General features: G+C 34.1%; 1 protein-coding gene across 1 annotated transcript in view; it reads right to left on the bottom strand.

Moving 5' to 3' along the window:
- The window catches only part of LOC107623033 (serine/threonine-protein kinase SAPK2), a 17,526-nt gene continuing 5,544 nt past the window's right edge, over window positions 7,938-19,919 (bottom strand). Inside the window, exons 4-9 of the mRNA XM_016325159.2 lie at window positions 18,637-18,690; window positions 18,451-18,543; window positions 17,293-17,385; window positions 17,112-17,216; window positions 8,473-8,571; window positions 7,938-8,344 (exon numbers count right to left, since the gene is read on the bottom strand). Coding sequence (XP_016180645.1) covers window positions 8,054-8,344; window positions 8,473-8,571; window positions 17,112-17,216; window positions 17,293-17,385; window positions 18,451-18,543; window positions 18,637-18,690 — 735 coding nt within the window. The 3' untranslated portion in view covers window positions 7,938-8,053. The remainder of the gene's footprint in view (window positions 8,345-8,472; window positions 8,572-17,111; window positions 17,217-17,292; window positions 17,386-18,450; window positions 18,544-18,636; window positions 18,691-19,919) is intronic.

Raw genomic sequence — 19,919 nt, 5'->3', positions numbered from 1 at the left:
TTATGTTTGTACTCATCCTTGAATCTCCAAGGATCCTTGCTTCTCAATTGGTTGACAGAATTTCCAACCATTTTCGTCAAGCTTGGGCAAAGTTCTACCCAAGATATGAGTCCCCATAGTTGGTCTTCATTTAACGAACCGGGATCCCATATCTTGTCTTCACACCAATCACACCCATCCGTTAGTTGAGTTTCATGGTTTTGTCGGATGAGCGGTTGACATAGAGGTGATTGACTCATAGAATTCTCTTTACTCCACCAATGCTTCCTCCTAGATCCGTATAAAGTAATCCTTGTCCCAACATCATCCCTATACCTTGAGGCTTTGACCTTAATGAGCCTAATTCCTATTTTCCAACCACTACACAACTCGTTCTTGCTTTTAATTCCACAAAGAGTTCTAAGTTGACCATCATTTTCAAGCAAACCACATTCAAGTGAGAGATTAAAGCTCAGGGATAGAGATTTTACCCACTTAAATATTGTATTGGATGGTAATTTGGGAAGGGAGACCTCCCCACACTTACATAATGCAAGGTCTACTTCCTTGTGCTCTTCTTTGTGTATTTCCACCTCTTTGCGAGCTTCCTTGATTTCAACCTTTCCCCTTTTATCACATAGCTTGGTGTTGTCTTCAAGAACTTTGATTTCTTGCCTAATGGGAGGTGGTTTAATTTTGGATAGAAATTCATTGATGAATAGATCCATTTCTTGGTCAACCTCTTCATATTCTTCAATTTCGATATACACCATGCCAACGTTTTCCTCTTGGTAGCTCTCTTTCTCATTGCTCACCAAGGGTATGGGGGGTTGTGCACACTCTTTTATACTTTCAACTCCATGTCCAATGGGCGAGGATTCCATTGTAGAGAGGAATTCATCCATGATTGAATCCATCTCTTGATAAACCTCTTCCAAGTCTCCAACGACGGTATGCCTTAGAGGTTGCGCACCCTCTTCAACTTCAATATCAAGCTCCTTGGAAGAGTGCTCCATGAGACTACATTCCCTTGGACTTTCAACATCTCCTAAATCTTCAACCACTTCTCCCCTTTCTTCAATGATCATAGGCTTCTCCAATTGTTTCAACACAAAATTTGACTCCTCCTTTTCCACCGAATTTTCCAATTTCTCCTTCATGCTTTGCTCTTCTTTTGACTTTTCACGTGTGGTTACGGAAGTACCTTGCGTATTCAAGCATTGGTGGGCTAAAGTGTGCACCACCTTGGTCAAATTGGTCACAAACTCAAGTGTATCCCGTTTCATGGCCTCTTGTCCTTGAAGTAACAAAGTGAGAGGCTCGTCTATTGGGGCCTGGGGTGAATAGGAAGGTTTATTATTTTGGAGAGAGGGTTCATAGTAGGAAGGTGGTTCTTCTTGGTAAGGGTGTGGAGATGGTGAGAGTTGAGGTGGTTCATGGTAGTAATCTTGATAAGGTTGTGGTGGTTCTAGAGGTTCTTGCTCATAATGGCCATAAAAATATGGTATGGACGATTGGTTATATGATGGATATGGATCATAGGGTGGTGCTTGGTGATGAAAGGCTTGTGAGAATGGTTGAGGTTCATGTTGAGGATGAGATTCATAGGCATATGATGGTGGTTGTTGAGTGTCACAAAAAGAATCATCATAGCCACTAAGTTGGCATGCATTAGGATGGAAATTATACCTATAAGTATCCGGAGGTTGTTGCCAATAGGAGTGATCAATTCCTTGAGGCTCTTCCCATCTTTGTTGGTTCCATCCATGGTACATGTTGCCATTAAAGTCCACATTTCCTACAACACACTTAGAACCAAACTCAAAGCCAAAGTGGTGAGAATTCATAATGAGAGGACAAAATAAAACTAACAAAAATTAAGAAACAACAAAAGACAAACCTATTCACAATATTCACATATGTACAATAACCAATAACATAACACCATTGCAATCCCCGGCAACGGCGCCATTTTGATGATTGGATTTTTGACGGTTTAGAATTCACAAATGAATTCTCGTTGCAAGTATAGCTTCTAAACCAATCACTAATCCTTTCATACAAAAAGTTGTTTGTCACTAGTACAAACCCCTAAAATTTATAAACCGAAGTATTGGACCTCGGGTCGTTCTCCCTAGGAATTACAATAAAGTGTCTTGTTATTGGTTATGAGTTATTTTGGGGTTTTGGATGAGAGGCATGAAAAGTAAATGGCAATGGAAATAAACTAACTACTATAAAAGCTCTTGGCAAGATATGAGAACTAGAAGTCCTATCCTAGTTATCCTTCTCAATGGTGATGAGAATTGTTCATTGCTACCACTTAGTTAACCCTTACTAATTAAAGGCAAGTCAAGTGGATGAATTAACTTGAGCCACAAGTCCTAGCCAACTCCCAAGGAAAGACTAGCTTTAGTGCACCCCAAACCAATTAGCAATCTCTCCAATTATCAATCAACAAAGGAACTAGATAACTCAAGTGTCACTAATTACTCTACCATAGCCAAGAGGAACAAAATCTATACTAAAATCCAACCAAGCATTTCATCAAACACTTAGAAGGCACCAAAGAAAAGTATAGTCAATCACAACAAGAATGAATTCTAACTACAATTGAATACAAAGGATCAACAACAACAACCAAGGAAATCACAATTATCATGAATTACCTCAAATTGCATTATTGAAAGAAAATAAAGAGAACAAGAGTATCTCAATTACAAAACCTAGAAACAAAATAAGAGAAATTACAACAAGAGAATAGGGATAGAGAAAAGAACCAAAGAGTAGCAATCATCAATTGAAGGTAGAAGTAGAAGGAGACTTTAATTAAACCTAGAACTATGAGATCCTAATCTAACCCTAATTCCTAATCCTAATTCTAGAGAGAAGAGAGAGCTTCTCTCTCTAAAACTAACTACAAAGCTAAACTAAACTAATTGGTAACTAACCCATGTTTCCCTCTTCACTCCTTGGGTTAAATAGCATTAGAAATGAGTTGGATTGGGCCCACAAGGCTTTAGAATTCGTTGGCCACGTTTTGCTTTAAGTGAACTAGGTGGCAGCAACGGCGCGTGCGCGTACTTTGCGCGTGCGCGCCACCATACGTGTAGCAACTATGGCAAATCTTATATCGTTTCGAAGCCCCGGATGTTAGCTTTCCAACCCAACTGGAACCGCATCAATTGGACCTCTGTAGCTCAAGTTATGGTCATTTAAGTGCAAAGAGGTCGGCTTGACAGCTTTCCGGTTCTTTCATCTCTTCATGAGTTCTCCACCTTTTCATGCTTCTTTCTTCATTCCCTTGACCCAATCTTTGCCTTCTAAATCTGAAATCACTTAGCAAACATATCAAGGCATCTAATGGAATCAAGGAGAATTAAATTTAGCTATTTTAAGACCTAAAAAGCATGTTTTCACTCTTAAGCACAATTAAAGGAGAATATACAAAACCATGCTATTTCATTGAATAAATGTGGGTAAAAGGTGATAAAATCCCCTAAATTCAATACAAGATAAACCGTCAAATTGGAGTTTGTCAATATACCCCTTGTATATTGTATTATTCATCATTCTGAATAATACACAAAATACTTTTCTCAGATCTCTCTCTTGTTTCTAACATCGTATCTAGAGCTTAGGTCTTTTTTTTCAATGAATATTAGTTTATAGTCCTTTGTTTTTTTCTCTTCTGGCAGTGTTTTTTGGTCTCTCTTTTGCTCCCTTTTCAGACGCTTTGGTTTGCGCTTCGGTTCATCGCCGCCGCCACCGTCACCTTCCACTCATTGCAACGTTTTCAACGCCATCGAAATCACCGCCAGCCTCTGCCAGACGCGCCGCCACGCGCCGCTTGAAGTTGGCTGTCCGGTTGCAGGCGTTCTCCTTCCAGAAGCATCTGTCGCCGTTGGATCAGTGCTCCAGATCAACGGCTCAGCAACGCCCCACGTGTCATCCAAACGAGAGACGGACCGCACCCGACCCGCGCGCCCGACCCGACCCGATTTGCCAACCCGTGCCCAGTCACCCGCTGACGTGTCTTGCATTTCCAATCACCGCGTGCCACGTGTCATTGCTTGTTGAGGTGGCTGCTTACGTGGCAGACAGTGGGACCCTTTCTAAGATTTTTTGGTGAGCTCTTTCCGATTTCGGCCTCGGATTTCTCATTTTCTGCTCTGAAATTGCAGTTTTTCTCTCCTCTCCTTAATTTGTGAGTCTACTATTGTGGAAACATCAGCTGGTTTTGCTGCCACAGATAGGCAGGGTACTTTTTGTCGAAACTGTAACCGCTCCGGGCACCTCTTCTCCGACTGTCCTTTTGTTGAATGTCGCACATGCCACCAAAAGGGTCACATTAGCTACCATTGTTCCCAGCAGTTTTGCCACTATTGTAAGCTCCCGTGACATTTAATTACTACCTGTCCTACTCACCCACCACGTCCTAAGCCTGCCTCTGCTGTTGATGCTACTCTTGAATCTACCACCTCAGCTCCTCTCAACCCATCTCCTGTCTCTCTATCTGATATTGCGTCTCTTCTTCAGTGTCTTCTCTCCCTTTCTGGTAATACTCCTGCTGCTCTTTCGACTCCTCAAGGTAATTCTAAATGGTATTTTGACTCGGGATGCTTTAATCACATGTCTCCATTGCGTAATCTCTTCTCGTCTCTGTCTACCACTACAAATGGACCTTCTATCAATACTGCTAATGGTTCCCTCTTGCACGCAACACACAAGGCTTCTATCTCCCAGTCGACTCTTAGTCTTCCTGATACTTATTTTATTCCCAATTTAAACTTTAATCTTATTTCTGTTGGTCAACTTGTTAATTTGGGTTTTGATGTCACTTTTTCTATCTCTGGTTGCCGTGTACAGGATCGTCAGACGGGACAAGTCATCGGGACTGGACGTAAGGTTGGAAGGTTGTTTGAAATCGAGAATCTTCATATTCCTCCTGTACCAAATCTCTGTGCTGCTTCTTCTCTATCTACCCTTCACTTATGGCATCAACGTCTTGCCCACAGCTCCTTAGGAAAATTGCGTCCTCTTGTATCTCAAGGTGTTTTGGGTCAGGTTCCTAATGAATCTTTTGATTGCATTTCTTGTCAAACTGCCAAACAAACTGCTTTATCTTTTCACAATAATTCCTCTCTTGCAAGCTCTCCTTTTGATCTGATTCACTCTGATGTTTGGGGTCCTGCTCCCACCACTTCTATGGGAAGAGCTCGATACTTTGTTGTTTTCATTGATGATTATTCACGCTTTACTTGAGTTTATTTGATGACCAATCGCTATGAGTTACCTCAGATTTATATTAACTTTGCCACTATGATTAAAACTCAGTTTTCTAAGGTCATTAAGGTTTTTCGCCGTGATAATGCTATGGAATACCGTGATTCCAAACTCTTAACCTTTCTTGCAGAACAGGGTACCTTGTCTAAGTTCACTTGCCCTGGTACATCTCAACAAAATGGCCGAGCTGAACACAAACACCGTCACATTCTTGACTCTGTTCGTGCAATGCTTCTTTCTTCTTTGTGTCCTGAGCGTACTTGGGGTGAAGCTATTCTTACTGCTGTTTATGTTATCAATCGACTCCCTTCTTCTGTTCTTGGTAATGTTACTCCCTTTGAGCGTCTTTATCGTACTTTCCCAGATTATAGTTCTCTTCAAGTTTTTGGTTGTGTCTGTTTTGTTTTTCTTCAGCCTCATGAACATAGTAAACTTGAACCTCGGGCTCGTATATGTTGTTTCCTTGGTTATGGCACTGAACACAAGGGTTATCGCTGTTGGGATCCTCTCTCTAAACGTATTCGTATATCTCGTCATGTTGTCTTTTGGGAGCATCACATGTTTTCTCGGTTCTCCTCCTTTGAGTCTATTCCTCCTACTCAGTCACCTTTTTTCACTAACCCCAATGTTGACCTTTTTCCTAGTGATGATTCTATAGGTTCTATCTCAAGTCACCCTTCACAGCCTCCTATTCCTCCGCCTTCTCCATCTTTTGATGATTCCGGACCGAACGACGCTCCTACTCCTCCCGTCATGCCTCCTTCTTCCACTCATTGTTCCAGGGTGAGAAATCCACCTCCTCATCTTCTTGATTATCATTATTTTTCTACTATTTTTCATCAACATGAACCTAAGTCATTCAGAGAAGCTTCCACAAATCCAAATTGGCAACAAGCAATGCAGGAAGAAATACAGGCACTTGAAAAAGCACACACTTGGGACTTGGTTGATTCTCCTTCAAATCAGGAAATTGTGGGAAGCAGATGGGTATACAAGATCAAGACTCGCTCTGATGGTTCTATTGACCGTTATAAGGCACGATTGGTTGCTCAGGGTTGTACGCAAGAGTATGGTATTGACTATGAAGAGACTTTTGCTCCTGTTGCTCGTCTCACATCTGTTCGAGCTCTTCTTGCCACTGCTGCGGTCAAAAGATGGTCTCTCAGTCAGATGGATGTGAAGAATGCATTTCTTAATGGAGATTTGAAACAGAAGGTCTATATGAAACCCCCCTCCAGGTTATCCTTGTCCTTCTGGCAAAGTTTGTCTACTTCGCAAGGCACTCTATGGGCTTAAACAAGCTCCTCGTGAATGGTTTGACAAGTTCAGCACTACCATATGCGGTCTTGGTTTCACTTGCAGTCCTCATGATAATGCTCTCTTTATTCGTAAAAGTGAACGTGGAGTTGTTCTTCTACTTTTGTATGTTGATGACATGATCATTACTGAAGATGATGCTGATGGTATCTCTGATCTCAAGGTGTCCCTTCAGCATACTTTTGAGATGAAAGATCTTGGTTCTCTCAGCTATTTTCTTGGTCTGGAAGTCATATCCACTGATGATGACATCTATCTCTCTCAAGCTAAATATGCTTCAGATCTTCTTGCTCGAGCCGGAATTACCGATAGTCGCACTGAGTCTACTCCTCTTGAGCCTAATGTTCGATTTACTCCTATGGATGGCACTGTTTTGGATAATCCTACTCTCTATCGACAGCTAGTTGGAGGACTCGTCTACTTAACTGTCACTTGACCAGACATTGCCTATCCAGTTCATGTACTTAGCCAGTTCTTGTCAGCTCCTTGTACTACTCACTATGCAGCAGTTCTTCGCATTCTTCGCTACATCAAAGGCACTTTATTTCATGGCCTTTATTTTTCTGCCCATTCTTCTTTGTCCCTTCAAGTATACTCCGATGCTGATTGGGCTGGTGATCCCACTGATCGTCGTTCTACTACTGGTTACTGTTTGTTTCTTAGCGACGCTCTCATTTCTTGGCGTGCTAAGAAGCAAACGTTCACTGCTCGATCAAGCACAGAAGCTGAGTATCGTGCCCTCGCTGACACCACTGCTGAGGTTATCTCGATTCGTTGGCTTCTCGAAGATTTGTGTGCTCCTCAGTCGTCTCCTACTAATGTTTTTTGTGACAACCGCAGTGCTATTCAGATTACCCATAATGATGTCTTTCATGAACGCACCAAACACATTGAGATTGATTGTCACTTTGTTAGGCAACGTATCCTTATTGATGCTATTTGTCTCATTGCTGTTGGAACACTAGATCAGACTGCTGATATCTTCACGAAAGCTCATCACCCGACTCGTTTTCGGACTTTGTTATCCAAACTCAAGTTGGTATCCTTAGCTCCCACTTGAGTTTGAGGGGGGATGTTAGAGAATCATTAGAGAATCATTAGAATCATTTTAGATCAGTTAGTATCGTTTATATTTATATAACATATCTGTGTATTAATTGTAGGATTATATGCCTTTATTACTTTGATTCTTCTGGCACCTATATATACCCCTTGTATATTGTATTCTTCATCAATCTGAATAATACACAAAACACTTTTCACAGATCTCTCTCTTGTTTCTAACAATTCTTAGTTCTGATTTTGTAAATATATTTCGAGTTTCAAATTTAAATTGCACACTTAGTTTAATTATGTATAGATGCAAATAAAATTATAATTAGTTTTGACTTTTTACAAAAAATGCTTAAAAGAAAAAAACTACAAATAAAATATTAAAAATAGTTTTTCCAAAGGTTATAACCATAAGACCTCACAATGCACATACAAAATCATCGCCACCATTTTCAATATCATCAATTTCAGCATCCATGTCATCAAGATCAATGTCACCCGCAACAAATTGTCCACTGAGTTTTTTTCCCACTCCTAAATTTCTAGCCTCTTGAATTATTGAAAGTATTGACTCAATGCTTTGACATGATGAATCATCATCATCATCCACACCAATATTTTGCAACTCGCATCCCCTTTGGTCCATCAATTCCTCTGGCAAGTTATTTAGGTACCACGGGTGCATTTTAACTTCAGGTATGGTTATTCTCTTCAATAAAATTAGAACAACTTGTCAGAAAAATAGGTGACATTTTAATAACTAAATTATGCTAGTGATATAAAGCTAAATGTTAATTATATCAATAATTACAATGTATTTTGATCATTATACAGTACCTTTTCTGGGTTTGCTACAAATATTTGAGATAGAAGGTGTCCACAATCCTTTGAGACACGAACATAGTTTGGAATAAAATAGTGGGCATTGAGAATTCTCTGCCAAAATATTAAAAAATGGTAATTAAAATTAGAAAATTGTTTTCATAAATTATTATACTATCTACACGTGTTCGTTGGGCATATGCAAGCAAAGGCACTAAAAAGAAAATGTGTTTTGTCTACAGTTATACAATATGGTAGAAGTTCAGGTAAAAACGTTTAAAACGTCTTTAAATAAGGACGTTTGATCTCATTCATTAACTAAATTGTTATGTATTAGATTTTTGACATCTGACATAATTAAAAGTATTATTATTATTTTTGAAAAAAATTATTTTATATTAATTTAAAAAATTCAATGTCATTTAATTTAATATTAGTTAGAATCATTAATTTTTGGTTTATTAATTTGGATAATTTAATTATTTTTTTATTAAATCCTCTAATTTACTTATTGATTCAGTTGTATTCATAGTTTATGTTTTTATTATTAATCCACGTTTTTTAGTTGCGGCCAAATAAACAACTTTGGAAAAAGTTGTTTTTGTTGTCTTTATATGAGTAATGCTCATAAAATATATTATTTGTTTTATTGACAGCGAAAAAAATCATTCCTTTTCTTATACCCTCAATCATTGTTAGTGTTATTGAGAGAGATGATAAAAGAGTGCCCGTGAGAGTCAAGTTAGTTTTTTTTTTTTTACGTTATTTCTCAATCCAACAAGACAATAATTAATTTGTCGTAGATTTGAGCTTCATTTAAAGGTTTTTAGCTGCCCAATGAATTATTACACGCACAAGATGAAATTCAAACTACAAATACTTGCTTAAACGGACTAGTTAACTAACCAATAAATCAATCTATGTTGGTTGAAAGTCAACTTAGTTAATAAGTTGGTTATACCATATCAGCAAAGTTGTGAGAAGTTGTTAGAGTTTGTTGGTAGAGTCTCTACTATAAATAGATTAACTTAATTACTTTGTAAAAAAGTAACTCAAATTCATTTCATTCAATATAACAGAAGTTCTCTCATCTTTTAAAAACTTTAATTTCTTCTCTTTCTCTAGTCTCTCCATTCATATTTTATAAAATCTTATACCTCATATAATATCAAAGCTGCAAATCCATGGTGTCTAAAGACAATTCGGTTGCACCAAAAACTCCTACAAGCTTTTTTCGTCAAAATTTATTTTCGATATTTGCTTCCATTAAACTCAACAAAGTAATTTTAAAGCATTGAAGAAACAAGCACTAATGTGCATCAAGATCAATAAACTTCAGAATCACCTTAATTTAAGAAAGATTCCTCAAAAGTTCAACTTAGAATAAGGTCGGTGCAAAGAAATAGCCTCAAGCTTTCATGGATTGGGAAGTTCAACATCACTGTCTTGTAGCAAGCTCGTGTTTCAATGATGAAGCTTTGTCAATAGAGTTGTTAAGTATAAATTTACATTGCAAATCTCGAAAGTCTTAGGCAGAATGGAACAAATATTAAAAAGTGAGTTTGAATTAGAATCACTAATGCAAGAGGAATTTATAAATACGTTTGAAAGAGTGGAATTAGGGCCAATACAAGCACATGGCACTCAAAAAAATGAGAATCAAGATAGCTCAACACAAGAAAGAGACTATGGTAGAGGTTGTGCTGGCTACAATAGAAGATGATATAAATGTGGTAGAGGTTTTGGCATAATAAAAGCTTCTAAAGAGGCAGAACTTTTGAGGATTAACAATACTTTTATTTATTCAACCAAAAATTTATTTATCCTTATATGCAACCTCCAAAAGCTACACCATCACTATCAATGTCATTTCATAGCAACACACAAGTGACCTTCTCTCAACCATCAACTTCTAATCCTAAGCCTTTCTTGCATTGCCCCACTGCAATGTCAGACACAACATGGTATCCAGATACTAGAGCATCTCATCATATCTACTAGAGCATCTCATCATATCCCCTTTGATTAGAGGAATCTCATCACTGGATCATATTATGAAGGCTTAGAATAGGTATATGGAGGTAATAGCCAACGTATGGATATTGCACATGTTAGAAGTTTATTAATGCATGCATCACTATCTAGTCATCCTTTTAAACTATAAAATCTACTACATGTGTCTAGTATCTCTAAGAATTTCGGTGAGTGTAGCCAAATTTACTTTAGACAACTTCCTGTTCTCTAAATCTTGGCTTCATTTATGCAATGTGAAATGTTAGATGAACAAGAAGATACTCCTCCAAGGTTTGATTAGAGATGGATTTTGCAAATTTTGAGGGAATTCACACGCTACTAAGGAATGTTACATTTATCAATCATAACTTTGTTGTTGACAATGTTGTTATTAATATTATTATTACCAATTCTGTTGATCCTACCAATGTTAATACTGCTTCTACCAATATAGATGATTCTGTTATTGTTAATACTTCTTCCATTGTTGATAATAATGGTACTACTGAAAAAAGTTTGTAAAGTTACATATGTTAGTAAAAATACTGAAAAATATATAAAAAATTCTCGATGTTGTAATAGAGAAGAAATGTCATAAAAATAAAAATAGTATATGTTGAATTTAAATATTAGTACTAACATCTCATGTAAAAGTGTAAGCCACACAATGCATCTATGCCATATAAAATTGGAGCATTTATCTGATAGGGTAGTAAAACTTGTAATGGAACAATCTAATGTCGCTAATGATTCAATAAATAAAGGTGATTTTGCACCAACCTTGTGTAATGTTTGTTATATAAATAAATTTGCATTAATTACCTCACCTCAAATCCTACACCACCTATGCACCTTTACAACTAATTTTTTCTTGATATTTGGGGTCTTTCACAAGTGTATAGTAGATTAAGTTGTAGATTCTATATTTATTTTGTGGATGTGAGAACCAGATTCACATGCACTTATTTGTTAAAAACACTGACACAAGCAATTGAAGCTTTCTTACAATACAAGACACAAATTCAAAACAACACATGACTTAAGATCAAAGAATTGTAGACAGACAATGGAGGATAGTACATTACTTTATCTTTCAGTTATTACCTTAAAACCCAAGATATCTAACACGGACTCACATTACAAATACCAACAAGATAGCATAATTGAAAGAAAGTATAATCATATCATAGAAACAACACTAACACTATTAGATTACCCTTCCATTATGATTTTGGGATGAAGCCACACTCTTAGCTACTTATCTTATCAACAAACTATTAAAGTAAACCCTCAATAATAAGTTACCATTAGAAGCCTTAACAGGAACCAAACCTAATTATACTTTTCTCATTCCACTGGGATGCACCTATTACCCCTTCCTAAGAGCATACAAAAACTTCAAACTTGACCATAGATCACAAGAATACATTTTCAAAGATTTTCCAAAAAAAGAAAAAGATACAAGTTTATTTCGATTCACCGCCGAAGCGAAAAATTTTACCTCAAGGAATGTTTTCTTCAATGAGTTTAAATTCCCAAATCATCATCTATTTCATCAAGTAGCAAAGCTCTCTACAACAACACAATCTATTCCCCAACCAACCTTCACAAACTTACCCACACTGCAAACCTTCCCACCCATCATATCACGAATATCCCAAATTTCTCACTTTCAACCACACAACACAACATAACCCCAAATACAACCCCTCATACCAAACATTGCCACACAACAACACCGACCTCATCAAGCACCTGTTTTAACTGCTGCATCTAAATCCTCATCCCCATTTATATTTTATAACATTGTGCCATACATTACACGACACTTACAACAACGTCAATAACATAATTGCACCATTATCTTCTACATCAATTTTTGTTTCTCATAATTTGGTTTTCGTTTTCACTTCTAATACTAATCAAATCAGTCTAAATTCATATAACACAGTAGACTTGCAAGTTGTGTTGCAAGAAAAACACCAATTGTACTAATCAACTTTCATCCAATGCAAACTAGAAGAAAATTTGGCATAGCTAAACCAAAGATCTATGCAATAGTGGTGGCTAAAGAGAACATTGATCTGTCCTAGAAATTATCTCAGTTAGTTGAGCAAGCACTGCATTGTGTACACTAAAAAAGAGAAATAGAGGAGGAATGTGAGACTAGTAAGAAATCAATCCAGGAAACTCTGACAAACTTGGCAACTCTACTTGAAAGCCTCATCATAGTCAATCACCATCAAGTGTGCGAACTCTAAAGATCTCTCTGGAGTAAAGCAAGCTCTAAGAGCAGTGACGGAGCTTATGTTAGACAGTGGGGAGGCCATGGCCCCTCCAAACTCTTTATAAAAAAATTAGTAGTATTGCTCTCAAAGAAAAAATGTAGTTCACTTGGCTTAGCTTCTTAACTTTAACATGAGGTATCTCAATTCATCTTGTCTTTCTCTGTTCAAACCGCCTCTATTCAAACCAAAATCAAAAAATACAAAAACATTATAAAAAAATTAAGTATTTTATTTATTTAATTTAATGCTATTTTATATTTTACTGTTTATTTAATTTAATTTTTTATATTATACAAAAATATTAAAATATTCAATAAATATTGATGTTATTATATTTTTATAGATTAATAGAAGAATTTGTAAGTTGTAATTGAAGAAGTTTCAATCTTTTAACCTAAGTTTTGAGTTCAAGCAATTATATTTTTTTGCATCATCTTTGTGAAATTAGATAACTTTTTTATTTGTTTAGTTTAGTATTGTTTTATATTTGTTGATTTTTTAATTGACTTTTTTTTGGCTAAAAATAATATTCAATAAGTATTATAAATTTTAATATTTGTCTTTTTTATCTTTTTTACATATTTCACATTATATATATTCAACTTTTTGTACAATCATAATGATGAAAAATCAAAGAATTGATGCATTTTTTAAGAGGAAGACTAATGTTCAAGAAGGAAAAAATATAAATTTTATAATATCAACACCTGTAGATAATTCTTTTACGTCAATGAATTACGAAGAAAGTGAGATACAACCTTCAAAAGTTCAAAAAGTTGCATCTGATGAGTTTGACCTTAATTCTTTGGAACAAGACCTTGGAAAATGCCTGCAAAATTGGCAATATCACCCAAACTAAGGAGATGAGGTTAGACGAGCTTATCTTAAATGAGGATCCATATCAAAGCATCTTGACAATGATCCTCTATTTGATACAAAACATCCAAGATGATTTCAATATGCTTGGTTTAGTATTTTTTCTTCATGGTTAGAGTATTCACCTTTTGAAAAAGCTGCATATTGTTTATTTTGTTATTTGGTTAGAAAAATATTTAGTAGACATAATGGGTCAAATATTTTTATTTGTAAAGGATTTAGAAGTTAAAAAAAGGTTAATGACGGAGTGAAATGTGTTTTTCTTAAACATATTGGAGATCCTTGCTCGCCACACAATAATGCAGTTGGAGCATGTCTAGACTTACTAAATTAGGCAAGTCACATCCAAAATGTAATTGAGGATCATACTTCTGAGAAAATTCAAAGGAATCGATTGCGTCTAAAATCCTTCATTGATGCAACTCGTTGGCTTACATTTTAAACTTGTGCTTTCAGAGGCCATGATAAAATTCCAAAATAAAAAAATCGAGGTAATTTTCTTGAAATGATAAAACTTATAGCATCTTACAATGATGAAGTTACAAAAACTGTGTTAGAAAATGCTCCCCTGCTAAGTATACTTCACGTCAAATTCAAAAAGAAATCTTGCATATTCTCTCAAATAAGGTGAGAAAGCATATTTGTGAAGAAATTGGAGATTTTAAGCTTTGCATTATAGTAAATGAAGCTCATGATGAATCTAAAAGAGAACAAATGACACTTGTTTTGAGATTTGTTAATATACATGGTTTTATTCAAGAGCGCTTTCTTGATCTTGTACATGTTAAAGATACTACATTATTAACTCTGAAACATGAATTGTGTGGCATTCTTTTTCAACATGATCTTAATGTCTCTAATATTTGTGGTCAAGGATATGATGGTGCTAGCAACATGAGAGAAGAATGGAATGAGTTACAAGCATTATTCTTAAAATATTGCACTTATGCTTATTATATTCACTGTTTTGCTCATGGATTACAACATGCATTAGTTGCTACATCTAAAAAAGTTATTCATGTGCCTCAGTTTTTTTTCAAAATTGACTTTCATTGTCAACATCATTTGTTCTTCTAGTAAGCGACATGATGAGTTACATGATATCAAGACAGATAAAATTGCCCATTTATTAGAGATTGATGAAATTGAAACTGGTAAAGAGGCAAATCAAATTGGTACTTTGAAACAAGCAGGTGATACTCGATGGAGTTCTCATTTCTCTTTTATTTGCAGTTTAATAAATATGTATGGTGCAACATTAACTGTTTTACAAAAGGTTATTGTTGATGGATCAACTTATTCTCAGCGTGGTGATGCAGATAGTGCTTACAATAACCTGACCACATTTGAGTTTGTATTGATCTTGCATTTGATGAAAGATATTATGGAAATAATTGATGTTCTTTGTCAAGCTCTACAAAAGCATTCTCAAGACATAGTTAATGTTGTGCAACTAGTTCTTTCTACAAAAACACTTATCCAAAACATGAGAGATGACATATGGGAGAAAACATTGAAAAATGTCAAATCATTTTGTGAGCAATATGATATTCTAATTCCTGATTTAACTGCTTTTTATGTAGCAAAGCAGGGACGTTCGCGTCACCAAAAAGATCATATTATAATTGAGCATTATTTTAGAGTGGAGATATTTTTAGTCACAATTGATAAGCAATTACAAGAGTTGAATAGTAGATTAAATAATCAAGTAACGGATCTACTAAGTCTGAGCTCTACTCTCATGCCTAAAGATACATCTAAAAATTTTAACATTGTTAAAATTTCTACTCTTGTTGACAATTATTATCCCGAAAACTTTACTGAACAAGAGAAGATTAATTTTCCTTTTCAACTTCAACATTTTATTCTTGATGCTCGTCAATATCTAGAAATGAAGAATCTATCAACTATTCATGAATTGTGTAGATGTTTAGCAGAAATAACAAAGTTAAAAATGTATTATTTGATTGATAAATTGATTCGTCTGATATTAACTATTCCAATTTCTATAGTTACTATAAAGCGATTATTTTCAGCAATGAAAATAATGAAGATAAGATTAAGAAATAAGATGGAGGACGATTTTTTAACGAATAATTTGGTTATTTACATTGAAAAAGAAATTATTGAAAAGTTTAGTTCTAATTCAATTATTGAAGATTTTAAATCACTCAAGACTCGAAGAACACCATTATAAACTATATTATATTTTTTATTTATAGAATTATTTATTTATTATTTGATTAATAATAAACTTAAAAAATAATTATATTTATAAATTTTATTTTAATATAAATATTATTATGTAATTATTATGTTAAATTTGTACCCCTTCATAATTTTTTTTTTCAAGCTTCGCCATTGTCTAAGAGCATGGTTCACTCAACTCGATCAGCTCCACCCTTAACCACTTTGGATTCAAAAACACTACATCCAACAATTTTCCTTTCACTAGATTCATTAAGACGACAACCACATATACCTGGTCGATGTAAATGATATACTTGTGACCAAAGGAAGTGGATCCTCTTAATTTTTTTTTAACAATTGAGGGAGTAAAGTGTGATCTCTTACCATTAATTATTATAAGTGGGACTAAGAGAAAATTTGAGAGAAAATACATTGAAGGGTTATAGATCACACTTTACTTCCTCAATTTTTTTCAACAATTGAGAGGATCCATTCCCCAATGGTAAAAGTGCTCATGAGACAAATCAACTCCACGTATTTCCTTAAAAGACTTAGGAGAAATAAACTTCTTTCTTAGCATTGAAGAAGTGAAACAAAGCTCCAGTAGAATACACCTATCTCAAGCAAAATATTTCAAATCCTTGCTAGTCAAGGTTGTAATGAGTGATGCAAACCCACACCCACACCGATGACATTTGCACTTAAACTTTAAGCCCATAGAAGTAGAGAAATTTTTCAAAAACTAACCTACTCTCTATAAATCAGTTGTTAGGGGGATCACAATATGTAACAATCACTAAGTTAGAGATCTAATTTACAGTGAAAAAGATGTTGATGATGAGGTACCTAGATAGGACACTTAATTATGGTTTAGTTTTTCAAAAACCAAATGAATGTAGAATATGCAACTTCTACGGTTCAAAATTGGGAAGTCACATATGATGGAAAATCTACAAATAGATTTTGTGTCTTCTTAGGACTTAATATGGTTGTGGTCAAGCAGAAAGTAAAATGTAAGAGTTTTCCTTTGTAGCCTTACTACTATATATAAGGTTATTTGGTAGATCAAGGGCTAAATTAATTATTAAGATACATGGCAGAATTTTTGCCTCGAACAACTTATGATGAGAACCCTTAAATATTATAAAGGTGCCAAAAATTAGAGCTCCCTAATGAAATATAACTTATCATAATTTTGTCAAAATTTTAGAAATATTTTAAAAAGATTATAGTTTGAAGCACAATCTAATTATGTTAATAATATTAGTATTTTGGAAGGTTAATTACCTTAAGAGTTTCTTTGAAGTTTCGTGGATCATCCGAATCTTCAAAAGGATAACCGCCCACTAGCATCACATATAAGGTTACTCCGCAGGACCAAACATCAGCAACCTACTCATCGTTCATTATGATAGCTTGTGTGTGTGTATATTTATAATTTGAAATTCAAATTTCGTAGCAAGATTACCTTTCCATCGTATTCTCTTCTTGATAATACTTCCGGTGCAATATAAGCTGGCGTTCCCACCGTAGATTTAGGTTGTGAGTGCAAAACCGATGACTGAGAAAAAAAAAAAGAAAACATTATAGTTAGGTAAAAAAATAACATAGAATATGTGAAATACTCCGTGCAATTATCTTGATGTGAAATTGATAATTGAGAGCAGTCAAATAACAATTTAATCAAATATATCAAATTATCGAACGGTTCTCAACTAGCAACTTCACATAAATATAATTGTACTGAGTTTTTCCTTAATTGCAAAAACTCCTTCACTTTTGAATATTTTTTTTCTATATATGATATCAAAAGAGTGTTGATACTACAACAACAACTATAATCATAAGGGTAAAGTACTAAATTAGTCCTTACGTTTGGATATAATCATGTTTTGCTTTTTAAGGTTTAAAGTGTTCTATTTGAATCAAAAAAGTTTCTTTTAGCTTTAATGTAGTCCCACTGTTAGGTAAAGTTAAATAATTAACAGAATGTTCTACATAATAGCAGTACAAGAACAAGGTCAATAATCTAGAGAACAAATACAAGTTTCAAAGGCACAAAATCAACCGTGAATGCATCAATATATTTTTGTATCGTTCTCCTTAGTTTTATAGAAAATATTTTATTTAAATTATAAAAAAATAATAAATAAATATATTTATGCATCGACGGTTGATTTTGTGCCTTTGGAGCTTGTATTTGTTCTCTAAATTATCGACCTTGTTCTTGTATTGTTGTCATATAAAAAATTCCGTTAATTATTTAACTTTAATATCATAGTAGGACTATAATAAAACTAAATGAAATTTTTTTGGATTTAAATAGAATATTTTAAACCTTAAAGACCAAAATATTAACCTTCTTCTTATACTGTTGTTATATATGACATTTCATTAATTATTTAACTTTAATCTTACGGTGAGACTATATTAAAATTAAATGAAACTTTTTTGAATTTAAATAAGATACTTTAAACTTTAAAGATCAAAACAGAATTACGCCTAAATAAACGAAAAAGACAAATTTAATACTTTATTCTAATAATAATAATCCGCATGTTTTAAGTCGCACATGTAGAATATGTGTGTGTGAGAAATAAAATTGCATTTAGTTGTAATGTCTTGCCTTTGAGTAACCAAAGTCGCATATTTTAAGTCGTGGTGCTGAGCTTTCATCTAAAAGTGTGTTTTCCAGCTTAAGATCCCTATGGCATATTTCCTGCAATAAAGTACAAAATTGAAAGATAGATGAAAAAGGAATTAATCATATATATTTTGAATTCACATTGGACAATATCAAGAATTTTAGTACCATTGAATGGCAATAGCTAACTCCTGAAATCAATTGCTGGAAGAAATATCTCGCCTATGCAAGCAAAATAACAATGGATGAGTATTAATGCTTAAAAATTAAATATCTAGACTATTTCACAATACATGATGTTGAAATTAATAAAATTGAAATTTTAGTGTTAATAAAAATAAAAAGAAAGTTCAACGAGTTTATGATTTAATTTGTGTAAAATTAGTAAGTTATAATTTTAGGTTATATAAAAAAACATTGTGGTTCTATTTCATTAAAAATAAATTCAAATTAATAAAAGTGAAATTAATTAAGTTCATATTATTATTTCATGTACAAATTAAAATCTACAAATTAAACAAACTTCACACTTATGGTTCAGATTAAAATGTAAGGGACTATCTCTAAATTGATTTGTGTGTGAGATGTAAGCCAATAAGACCGATGTCACTTATAAAATTTTTGGATAAAAAGAGTGACAACAATTTTATAGAAATCAAAATAATAATTCGCTAATTTAACCAAGTCCAAAATCTTATATGTAACCCGAAAAAATTTGAAAGTTTTAACATTCAAATATGGCAATTAGAGAACCTAGCTACTGTTTTGGATATATACAAGAGGCTAATAACTTGCCGACACTTTATTTTTACTTTATTTTTACTTTATATTTGAACTAATATTAATCAATAATTTTTTTTACCCTAGACGTATTGGCCCTGATTTGTATAAAAAATATTAGAGTAAAGTATCGTTTTTGTCCCCAACGTTTGGGGTAATTTTTATTTGTGTCCCTAACGTTTAAATCGTCCTATTTGTATCCCTAACGTTTATAAAAGTGATTCAATGTTATCCTACTATCAATTATACTAACAAATCAGATTATATTTTTCAATTATTCTCACTTGAATGTATTCATTCTCAATTAGGTCTCACTTGGATGTGTTTAATTTTAATATTATACCCACTATTTGTGTTTAGATTCAATTATATCTCTAGAAAAGTGAATTATGTAAATGTTGTAGGAATTAGTTTCAACTTTTGATGAGCTATTTTTTGGAGTGGATCATCGATTCTATCCCAGACATTTGTATTCTAACTTCAAAAAGAGATTTTTAAAACTCAAACTAAAACGTTCATGATTTATAATTGACGGCAAGATAACATTGAATCACTTTTACAAACGTTAGAGATACAAATAGGACGATTTAAACATTAGGGACACAAATAGAATTTACCCCAAACGTTGGGGACAAAAACGATACTTTACTCAAAATATTATGTAGACAAAA

The sequence above is a fragment of the Arachis ipaensis genome, chromosome B10 (genome assembly GCF_000816755.2).
Source record: "Arachis ipaensis cultivar K30076 chromosome B10, Araip1.1, whole genome shotgun sequence".
Lineage (NCBI taxonomy): Eukaryota > Viridiplantae > Streptophyta > Magnoliopsida > Fabales > Fabaceae > Arachis > Arachis ipaensis.
The sequence above is the reverse complement of the archived record's forward strand: the minus strand, read 5'-3'. Positions and strand labels throughout refer to the sequence as shown.